Genomic DNA, 12,239 nt, shown 5'->3' with positions numbered 1-12,239 from the left:
TTTTATTTTTTTTCCTTTTATATGGATGATACATTTTTCTGGAAATGTTATGGCCAGTCTTTGACCGCCCTGAACCCTTGAAAAATGTATATTTAAAATTAAAATTATTTTGGAATTCCTGCCGACCTACCAACCCTATTTTTGAAAACCATGTTATCGGAACAGCACAATTTATTTTTTTTGCCGTAATCGTGTTACTAGGTACAAGACATGAAAATTAGCACGTCAAGTTGAAAATCTAGCTGCTCTGTCCAACTGCTTAGTCCGAGGTGAATGTAGCATGTATAGGAACAGAAGGTTTTTGTAATGAACAAAATTTAAATTTCCAATGATTGCGACCAAAAAAAAGTCAATTTGAAATGATCCTGTTTAGGTTGATATGCAACAAAGCCACTTCAGGTTCTCAGATATACATGGAAGAACAATAAGTGTTCAATTTTCAATCGGAAAAATAAAATGAAAGATGTATAGCATCTTTAAAAGCAATGATTAATCCTTCAACCATATTTTGCATCAATGGATGTTTCACATATTTCAGACTCGGCACTTCAGGGCAGATCAAGAAGGAAAATAAATTTTTTTCCCAAATATACTATGAAACAGTTTTCTTATGGCCTGCAAGTTTGGTATGAAATGGCAAATTGGCAACAACACAAACTTTAATCCAACACCTCTGCAGCACATATTTTGCCTTCATTACCGAAAATGAAAATTTCTTATCCACCAGTATGATGGTCATGCTGTAAACTGTTGTTTTTCAACACCTCAACATGAGAGTAAATTTTTTACCTTTGTCCCTAATGTGAATATTCACACCACAGCAATGTGATGCAATAGACTACACACTGTTACCAGAAATGGACTTGGAAATGTGCTTCAGTACTACCCTGGAGGAATGTTTGTACTTTGAAATCATGTTGGGATTAATAAGTCATCTTGAAATAAAAACCACACTTACATTGATTTGTACTTCTCATAAAATAAGTGACATGACCACTAGGGCGTCTAAGCAAAAGGAATAGTCTGTATTAAACTTTTGACAATATTTTCATCATTTTTACTGGTGTGAAAACAGTACATTTCCCCTAGCTATTTTGAATACAAGTTACATATTTAATAAATTAAATATATTAAATGCTGACATTTTTTACATAGAATGTGCAATATCATTGTTGACAAGTGAATTCTACCATAGTCTGGACCATACTAGAGTTGTCAACAACAATATTGAACATTACGCTGTAGAGGCTGTGTTGATGTGTGTCACAAAAGGGCAGATCTATCCAATTGAAAAAGGAGTAGAGCAAGATCATACATCTTACGAACAGAAAAGTAATTCTGAAAAACACACAACAAATGACAGCCTGGGGAGTTTTCAATGAATCAAATGTAATCAAAAAGAACTTTAAGAAACAAACATCATCATGATTAAGAAAATTAATAAGTCACACAACCAAAGTCAGTCAACCTAGTCTATTAGTCAATGGGGCACTATTACAAGGATTTCATAAGACTATCCAAGACTGTACACTAACGCTGCGAATTCCCGAATGGACCCATTATTTGATAGCAATTTACGACTGTTTCCTATGAGACGACTGTCATTAATGCTTTCTGCTCCCCCAAAGGTAAAGCCAAGGATTCTATTACAAAGTTTGTGTATTTTGCCTTTCTGTGAAATTACACATTCTCAAAATATTGTCATTAAAATCACTGTACAGTAGCCATTCCATAGAAAATTGCGCTCCATTTCTTGAGTTTTAAATGAAAAATTATCAATAAGAAATTTGAGTCACAAACATCATTACAAGAAAATTAATGACTACAATAACTTGCACCAAAAAAACTAACAAAACCTTTCCTTCAGGCATTCTGCTCCATTTTTTTTAACAAAAAAATTATTTCTTTCCACAAATAAGAAGTCTAGCATCACAATAATATGATAAAACTAAATTTGGTCTCACTAATATGCTACAACATCTGCTACTCTTGCACAGTAAAATACAGAAAAGGAAGCTCTGTCTGTATACCATTTTAGTTTGTGCATAATGTACATGTACTGTATAGTAGAGATATCACCCATGAATATTTAAGATAACTGTTTCATAACAAAATGCTTGGCCCATGAATATTTGAGATAACTATTTTGTAAAGAAGTGCTTGGCATAACCTGCAAATGAGCAATCGCCATAACAGTCAGTCATGACCACAGTATTATGGTAGCAGTTGATGCAGAAGTTTTCAAACTGCACAATTATTTGTACGTTAAAATATCTAGGAAAACCATAATTACACTAATGCTGGCCTAATCTTGGATGAACCCATTATTTGATAACAATTTGCACTGTTTCCTACAGGGGAACTGTTGTTAATGCTCTTGAAATTTGAATTTTTAATTAACAGAAAAGAATGCTCCAATCATCTGTGCCTGTTTGAGCCCCTGCAGCCTGTGTAATGCATGCACAACATTCAGGTTAAACACTCCAAGCAGTTAGCTGAAGTTGCGCATCTACGATGAGGAAATATGAAAAATTATGTCAAGTGTCAATACAAATGCATACATGTACATATATTTATAATTTAGCCCTAGGACGGCTTGGGTAAGTGCAAGAGGAAGACAATTTGCAGTCAATAGGACACCGATGTAATCTCCATGGCTACCCGACTGTGTTTCTGGAAAATATCTCACTAACCTCATTAATGGCAATTATGAAATCTGACTACAATAGCACCCATCTGGCTTTTGAAATCGTCAAATAAAGATATTTGTCACCACAGATTGCAGTCGCATTTCAGTGTAATGGGCCATGTTCCAAATGACACATTGAGTCTTATCTTGCAGTTTCAATAATGGTGATGACACCAAATACTTTGATGAACTTTAATGACCTTTGTTGTATTGTTTATGACTCCAGTCAATGTTTCTAACAATGTAGCATATGATATGAACTGTTGTGTATTCTTCATAGACAACTGCGTATGCACTCGCCAGGCAAGGAACACTAAGCAACAATGTTATGTATTTCATGTGTTTCGCCTTTCAGTTCATTTTTCTTTACCACACATTGGTGTAAACTAGACCAATTCACCATTTAGCACAGAAACACTTGAAATGACACAGGGACAGTTTCATAACATCTAAATCACTTGACATCAATCACTTTAATGTTCTCCCTCATATCCAGGGAGCAACACAATCTCTACCCTATGTGTACCGGTAATTCAAATATCTTGAGATGTGTCATTTACTTTTGATAGAGACAACGATCCAAGTTAATTGTAGGTAATCAATTTCTCTCAAATAGGCAGCTGTGTCAACTACCACAGGTAAAATTCAATATGAGACCAAACATTATTACTCTCAACAGATAGGGAAACACCAGATCCACATAACTTATGCCAAAATACATCGCTAGAGGGCGCTTTTCAATCACCTTGGCTGTGAGACAAGGTATAAATTCTGGTACATGTAACTCCCCTATGAGAGCCAGCAGTCATATTTTCCTGACTGATACAGTCACTCTTTTGAAATTGATATCAATATTGACAGTTCATTATTTTTTTATGTAATTAACTCTATGATTTCTGACACAGTGTTGCTACAGCAGCATTGGCATTATTACTAGTCATCATCATACAAACCCAAAGGTATATTGCCTTTCCTGTCACAGCCTCAAGACAATTCAACTCCAACAATTACACCCTCCGGGCAACATTTCTCAATAACTGCAGTAATAGGTCTGTATATTACTGCTGAATCAAACATCTAATTATTTCAAAGTTGGCGAACATGAAAAATATCGCAATGATGTAATTCAGTAAATTTCAATGTTTCCCAGCAATTACAACTTGTTCCAACTTGTTCAGTATCAGTATCGACTTGACTCAACATTTGATAATCTGTCAAACACAATAAGTTTTCAATATGTAACTGTCTGAAACAAAATATGTTTCTTTTCAGAGTGATACGAGTACTGTTATACTGAAAATGTACCATACATTTCAAGTCATGAATTAGGATGGAAAATAAACTTTTCATTTAATATGTTTCATTCAATAGGTTACTGAGTTTTAGTAAGGTGCCCGACATCCATTACCAATGAAATACACCAAAAATATATAAATTTGAAGAAAGATTTTGAGTATTACTGTGAAACAGGAACTGCATCAACAGCATTGCAATCTATCATACTTAACGATTACTCAGACAAAATATCCTGTACAAAACACAACCACTGCGCAGACATCCTTGAGGCGTTTAGTTCATTGGCGTAAGTCATGGAGAACCTTGCAGAAAATAGCTTCAACATAAACTTTGATTATCTTGACTTTTAAAGTGCACAACGTTTTAAAATCAAACTTATTACAAGAGGCATCACATTGTACAGTACTGGCAAGTCCATGGAAGATCAGCATGGCTACAAGTATCAGCCTATCACCATATTATTAGACGTGATTCTTATATTAGGTTTGCTTATTAATGACATGGGTGTGATATCATTTGATTATCAGCTCCTTTGGTCTATTTGTGTTACAACAAGTAAATTATAGCCTATGACGATTATAACATCAGCTACATGTACTTCTCAGAAGAATACCACTTCACAAGCTTGGAGACCTCCATTGGACATCACAAGGTGGAAAACCCAATATCCAAGAAAATCCACAAACTACTTGTAACATAACAACAACATGAACATCATCAATAGAAAGGGATACTGATACGGAGACGAGGCTGAGGTTTGTCCATGTGCTAATTAAATATGGTGTTCTCCCAAGGATTTCCTGGTAAAGTGGTGGGTAATTTGTATAACAATAAATGTAATTGTTATGTTAATGAGTTACTATTGTTTACCAAAAATTAAAAAGTGGCAGCCACCACCTTACAATTGGTCTGGGGAGTTTGGTGAGAGGTGGTAAACAACATGAAATTCTGGGCAATGGACAAGGTAAAGAAAATTTCACACAGGGATTGTGGACTCACCACCAGGGTGTTGTGTAACTCTCTTCGTCTCTTCTTCTCTTTGGCATGTCTCTCAATGGCGTCAGTCAATGCTCTTTCCATCTCCATCATCTTCAACTTCAATTCTAAATTTCCAAAAGAAGAAGCACATTGTATCACTTACTTTTATTAGTCATGGAAATACCAGTGTGTAAGAGCTCTATATACCGTAAATGAGACCAAAGTTGGGACTTTCAGGCGGAAGAGAAAGATCAAAATTAGACCACATACTTGAGACTGTATTTGGGATTCCGAATTCGTTTTGACAAATAATGAGACTTTACTTGAGACTGTATCCAGCACTGTCATTAAGTATGCAAGCAACTTTTACAAGATGTTTACTACTGTCATGTGGATGTATGAGGGAGACAGGAAATTGAACTTATTTTTTGTCTCAAACTTCATCCTTTTATTTCCACTTTGATATTTACATTTCTGGTTGTGAAAAGGTCAGAAAAAAAGGTTTGATCTTCTTTAAACACAGAAGCTGTGACATTCTATCAATATTTAATTGGAATACTTTGGGCACTGTCAAAATGCAGACAGAGCATGGCTGTTATCAATATTTAATGAACGTATATCCTAAATCTGGCATACTGATGATTTGCCATGAAGTACTACAGCCTGTAGCTGTAAGGGATAAAGCTGTAACACTTGGGCCTCCAGTCTTACAAAATATGAAGACACACTCAGTCATGTCAATTATTCATTGCCTTCACAGCAATTGTGGCAAGATCTGTAACCCTTTCTCAGAAAGCAAATGGAGTAACCTGGAGTAATGATTTAACAAGTCATCATCAGATTTTCTTTCATGACGTTGAGAGTGGTGGGAGGTACGAGTGGGAATATACACTGTATGTCTGGGTGTTGTTTTGAATCAGCAGCAACTATTTCTAGCTTTTTTCTTGAAAGCTACTGCATTTAACACAATCATGTTGGTAAAACTAGATAACCTTTTTTACTATAGTAATGGAAACTTTCAAATTATCCATTGCAAGGCATTGGTTATATTACATTTCATATTAATGAAATCTCAATCTAGCATTAGACGTTTCACTCTCTTTTTCTGTTATTGACTTTTAATTATTTTTTCATTTCTTTTTCTAAGTTAATACCTTTTTCTTCGTTGTCTACTCCTGAAAGATACATAACATTTTATGTGATATCTTTTCATTTTTATTCCACAAATCTGTCAGTAGGCTTTAAAAAAATATCTATGTGCATTGTAAATGTTGCATTCACTGTTAGTCACACATTCTGCTTTCCTGGAATTTTTAAATCAGAGTATCTTAACCCTTTCTTCACCATGGTTTGGCAAATGGCCAAAACCCGTTGTTACTAATGGTACAGGTAAGTATGGATCTGTTTACAGGGAATTGGGGATGAACAGGTTTAACCCTTTGAACCCGGCTCAGACATAAATCTCCGATGACGTCACAGAGTACCAGGGGGTCAGGGTGCAAAGGGTTAAACTCACCTTTCATGTCCAGATTATCTGACAACCACTTCTTGTTGTAGAGTTTAGCAGCTTCAACTCCTTTGTCATATTCTTCATTGAATTGATGCGGTAATGACACTGCGACAGATCTTAGATTGTTCAGCTCGCTCTTCAAATTCTACAAGATAGAGCACATACCAGACAGCATCTTGAACTGAGACTGCTGTTCACCATGTATGCTCAATTTGTTTTCAAATTGTCTTATTTGATTAAAAGAAATCTTCACTTGCACTTCATGACTGCTATTGAGGAAAGTTTCTAATTATCTGGTGTCGGTTTCTCATGAACCAGAATCAGTAAAATCATTCTACTTGAGGCAAGTACAGTCCTTGCCCAACCACAAGGACGGTCTGACAGCATATAGGCTATAACCCTATAAAGAGATTATTATATTTTTTGTATAAAAACATATCATTTTTACTGACACAAGACTGAGACATTTGGCTAAAATCAGTATTTTCTCAGGTGAAATGCTGATACTTGGTGATAGAAAAGTAAAAGCAGTGTGCACAATGGCACTGACTGACCAGCAGGAGACAAAACACTTGTAAAATTGCAGAGGATAAAAACGCAAATGTTTTGGTAATCAGCTGCATCTGACACAGCTTTTAGTCAAACGGGTCAAAGAAATTGAAACCTCAACTCAAAGCAAAATATTTTCATTTGAAACATACAGTATCCCTGGTCATAGGGCAGCTACTGCCACTGATCAATGCATTTTCTCTGACATCTATGGCCTTATGTGCATGTTCTGCTTTTAAAACTGTCTTGAAGGTAAAATGCTCCTCACACACTGATATTCACTCTAAAAGTTTTACAATGCTCTGCTGATATGCTGCCACTGTATACTCCTTTTGAAGCTAGTGAAGTAAATGACCTTTCACTGGTGTATTTTTGTGAGAAATGAAAATTGAATCCTCCTCTCCCCCAAATAAGCTATCGTACGGGAAGAAGTCATTTTGAATTTGATACATCATTAATTTTCCATCAATTTGTTTGTCTGGTACCAACATTTGCGCCGTGACTCCTGATTTTTTTCTTGATTTTGAAAAGAGAATGGCTTATGATTTCCTTTTATATAGGAAAGTTTGACCAAAAGTTAAGGTCTTTCAGTTCTGAGGCGAGTACATACAAGTAGAAAAATACAGACCTTGATTTGTCTGTTCACAGTGACAAGGTTGTAAGCCAAGTTGTCTTTGAACTTCTTATCTGCAGTGTGTAGTCTTCTCATGTGAGATGTCTCTTCTTTGGTGTTCCGTATTGCACCTTGTAACTGAGGGAATGTCACACATAAACACTGTTAGAGACATTGATCAGGCAATGTGCAGTTGTAATCTACAAAGCAAATTGTGATAGTACACTGAGCACAGAAAGCTGCATGTATCATCCAACAAACTCAATTTTATTGATTCATGTTGCCAATACTGTGATCAGTGTCAAATGTAACAGATTATGTTTTAAAGAACATCGGAGTAGGGGAATTAAAGGAGACTACAGTAGTAACATTTGATCATATTTGAATAATTTATTTCTACAAAAATGCCTACATTTTCCTTTTCCCCAAAATGTGTTGAAATACAACTTTGCAAACATGGGGCATCATGACTAACATACAATGTCAATTACACGTATTCTTGTTGATAAATGAATTCCAGTTAACAAACCAAGTCGTCAAGAATTAGTTTGGACATTATACGACAATGGCATTTCAATCTGATTTGGGGAGCAGAGTCAAAAACTGCACTTTGCAGATTAAACAAAAATAATTGAAAATACATCTAACACAGCTAATGAAGCTTAAGGAAATATCTTGCAAAATTTTGCTTGACTGAAACATTTGTAAATTCCCCATCCAACTCTGATGTATACAGGTAAATATCCCTTTGTGTCAAAAGTTTGTGTTTGTTGAATGTTTCTGGGATGTATGTTTACATATGAGTTTATCAAGCCAACATGTGGACAAATCTTTGTAAAGTATTATAAAAAGGCCAATAGACACTCTAACTGTTAATTCTCACTTTCAATCCACAACAATGTTTTCATGATACAGTTTGTTCATATATACCTATATATTGGTATGGGCACACAACAATGAAAGGTGAAAAAATAGCAACCCACCAGAATAGAAATTTATGTAAATATCATAATTTTCATATGGCATGCGTTGCTGACAAATATCTACTCTACATGTACATACGAAAGAATGGTCGCCAACAGTGTAACTGGCCTTAAACAATTTCATGTTGCGATGACCAGTGTTCTTTGTTTGCTAATTCTGATGAAAAATACATCTTACAAGTAAATATAGCCAAAAGGTACCTGTAGCATTCTAATTCCATTTCTACTGGTACAGTGCAAGCATGACAGTGACAATGAAACAAGGCATACTTGGCCTTGTACAAGCAGCATAGTAGATTTGATGATTGAAATTAATACTGGTACCTAGATATATATCACTCACAGACCATGTTGTGGACTCTATGCAGTAGGGAGTGGGGATATTAATACATTAAGTGATATTTCAGACAGAATTGAACTCATGAGGGCAGTATACACATTGCTTTTCAGTCACAGGTTACTCAAATCACAAGATATCACAGTTAGGAACATTACTTTACTTGTTGAGGTCATGGTCACAAAAAAGATATAAACTAACATTATGTTAAAGTAATGTTATTTGCTTCATATGTTCACACAGCTACTGACTTTCTATATTCATGTCAGTATTTCATGATTTCACAGTTGTTTGAGACAATTGAGCTAAAGGCAAAGATCTTGTACCTTTAGTTTTTGTTTGAAGTCACTGATGACAAACTTAACAAGTGTGGCAATAGACGAACTGGCAGAGAAAACAGAAACACTGCTTTAGAGGTAAAACACCAAACATGTACTGGTATGGGATTGCTCTAAAACAGACAATGTACATCAAAACACACATCAATAAAGCAACAATTTTGCGATTTTCACACTCTGTGTTGAATAGAAACACACCTAAATCAATGCCAGTTTTTTGATCAATGTCCACAATTCTCACTGTGCCATTGTCCTAACGTAAGAGATTTTACCAATTAAGTACAAACTGTTAATCTAGCATTTTGAATATTACAACAGCAAGATCTGCTGACATACAGTATTAAATACATGTATGCCTTGTCTGAGTCCAGCCATCTGATTGGCTGAAGTCATAATTTACAGGCAGACAACTGCGCAGCATCTGTAAACACTCACAAAATTTTGCAATTTCAAATAGTTATATGAAACCAGTAGAAGCCTTGGGTCAGTTTTGATCAATTTACACTTGACAAATCTAGCTAAAAACAGCTTGACAAAACAGTGATGTAGTGATAGGAAAACGGCACACAGTAAGGGGCAACATCAAAAGTTCAATATAATAAATCTAACTTAATTGCTAAGTTTGGCCTCAGACCCCCCCAACCCCCCTTCTAACTTAACTGACCTAAAATTGAAAAACATTGCGGACTCATACCCTGTACTAATTCTTTCAAACGACGTACCAATGTACCATTGAATTAAATAAAATAAAAAGTGAAAACCATTATAAAGTAACAAAAATACGGGTGACTAGATCGGTTTTAGCGTACAATAAACAGCCTTGAAATCGTAAAATTTGCCAAAAAGACATTAAACGTTTTTGACTGCACAGAAATTAATTTGGCCAAAAACCCCACCCCCACCCCCAAACTTTAAAGCAATTAAGTTTTTTTTCAAACATCGATCTTTTGACGTTGGCCCTAAGGGTATTTGAAAGAGCATATTTGGTCCTAACTTTCACAATGAGGCCCCTGAACTTGCAGTATCCTATTCTAAGCTTTGGGTGTGAAATAACATTTTCCAACTGTTATTTTGTCATACTATAATGAAGTTATCACAGTGAGCTCCAGCTCACTGTTTACAATGACTACTTGCAAATCATTTTACTGTAGAAGAAAACTGTAGCAACTCCAAAATATTATTGAAGTTCAAGTGTCTCAAAGATGGGCTTAATTTTGATGACAGATGAACTAGCCTGGTCAAACTTACAGTCATGCAATGCACTCTATCTGACACTAGAGGGCCATATTGCAAAGTTTTGTGTTGTGGTGATAACCAGTCATTTAGTGCAAAGGTCAGCAGTATCTTTAAGAAATGGCTTTTTTCATGCTTACCTGAGCCAGTTTTAAATACAACATTGCATTCTCTGTTTCCAAAGCAGTGATTCTCTCATCTTTAGCCTGCAGTTGAAATACAAATTACAAATGTGCTTGATGTCAGTATACTACAAAAGTGTGTAAATGTATATGTGTGTGTGTGTGCACATCTATCTATCTATCTATCTATCTATCTATCTATCTATCTATCTATCTATCTATCTATCTATATATATTTATATATATATATATATATATATATATATACAGATTTTAGTCATGTTAGTATTTAAACTAAAATACATTTTATATATATATATATATATATATATATATATATATATATATATATATATGATATGATAGATAGATAGATAGATAGATAGATAGATATATACATATAATACTATATATATATATATATATATATATATATATAATGTATACAGTATGACAGTATGTACAATAATATGTATGTATGTATAATGTATTATACATAGAGAGACAGAGAGAGAGAGAGACAGAGACAGAGACAGAGAGAAGGACAGACAGACAGACAGACAGACAGAGACAGAGTGAAGTAAGTGAAGTATACAGATGTCCTCATGGGAATTAAATTACAGTGCTCCATGCTAAAGCAGAGCGTTATAAAATAATGATACAAATTACTTCGCGTACAGAGTAATAATATCTGTTACTTAAGTTTCATGCATCCTGTAATCAGATCAGATCAGATAGATGAAGTGAAAGGATTCTTAGCCAGACACTCTCTTTTACTGTATATTTTAAGATGTGCCATTCTATTTGTAGCTGTTAAAATTTGATTATAATAATGTCACCACCAAAACAAATATTATTTATCAAATTTTAACACCACCTATAAATAGAGTCTTGAAGTAATTTGTATCATATATAATGCATTTTACAATTTTAAGTATGTATCATGTCTTCTGACTTAATTTTAAACTAATGAGTATGATATGAAATACGTCCGTTCATGTACCCTGTGTTCTGCACCAAAACAGCAAGGTAAAGTGCATGGAGACAATAACTTCTAGCAGTAACGTTTGTCAGTGTCATATCAATGATCACAGGCTTGTATCAATAGATTACGATACAACCGTGTGGAATTTTACAGTGGCGAAATACATAAAATTTAATTCATATTGCGATTTTCAAAGACAGAAAATGTGTGACTTACCCGAACTGTTCGCTCTAGGTTCTTAACCTTTTCAGGTATGATGTGACTCGTGTCCAAACCGAATTGCGGCATATTTGGGATAACAGACAATCAACAAAAATTTCAATGGACTGGCGCGGTTACTTCAAAACTTGACAGACGCCAACAAACGTTAGTACCAAACGTTTTAATTTACATGTCGAGACGGAGGCGAAACTTTGGGAATCAACATAATTGCATAAAACCTGACACGCGTGAGAAGAATGCAAAGCGTGAATAACGGATCAAGGTGTCAAATGTATAGAGAATGTACGGCAACGGAAAAAATTCCTCTGCAACCGATCAGAAATCGCAGCTGTTGAAACCTAGCCAAGGGTCAAAGGGCATATATGTCATGTGACACTCAAAAGG

The 12,239-nt window shown here is 35.0% G+C and overlaps 1 protein-coding gene across 9 annotated transcripts in view; it reads right to left on the bottom strand.

Annotated features, from left to right (window-relative positions):
• The window catches only part of LOC139142762 (kinesin-like protein KIF25), a 118,529-nt gene extending 106,324 nt beyond the window's left edge, over window positions 1-12,205 (bottom strand). For all 9 annotated transcript variants that reach the window (XM_070712871.1, XM_070712875.1, XM_070712873.1 and 6 more), the window contains exons 1-5: window positions 11,850-12,205; window positions 10,667-10,732; window positions 7,651-7,773; window positions 6,480-6,618; window positions 4,985-5,088 (exon numbers count right to left, since the gene is read on the bottom strand). In XM_070712871.1, the coding sequence (XP_070568972.1) occupies window positions 4,985-5,088; window positions 6,480-6,618; window positions 7,651-7,773; window positions 10,667-10,732; window positions 11,850-11,921 (504 nt within the window). In that variant the 5' untranslated portion in view covers window positions 11,922-12,205. The remainder of the gene's footprint in view (window positions 1-4,984; window positions 5,089-6,479; window positions 6,619-7,650; window positions 7,774-10,666; window positions 10,733-11,849) is intronic.
• Between the last annotated feature and the right edge of the window lie 34 nt (window positions 12,206-12,239).

Source organism: Ptychodera flava, chromosome 10 (assembly GCF_041260155.1).
Source record: "Ptychodera flava strain L36383 chromosome 10, AS_Pfla_20210202, whole genome shotgun sequence".
NCBI classification, from domain to species: Eukaryota; Metazoa; Hemichordata; class Enteropneusta; family Ptychoderidae; genus Ptychodera; species Ptychodera flava.
Note: the sequence above shows the minus strand (reverse complement) of the source record. Positions and strands in the feature narration are given on the sequence as shown.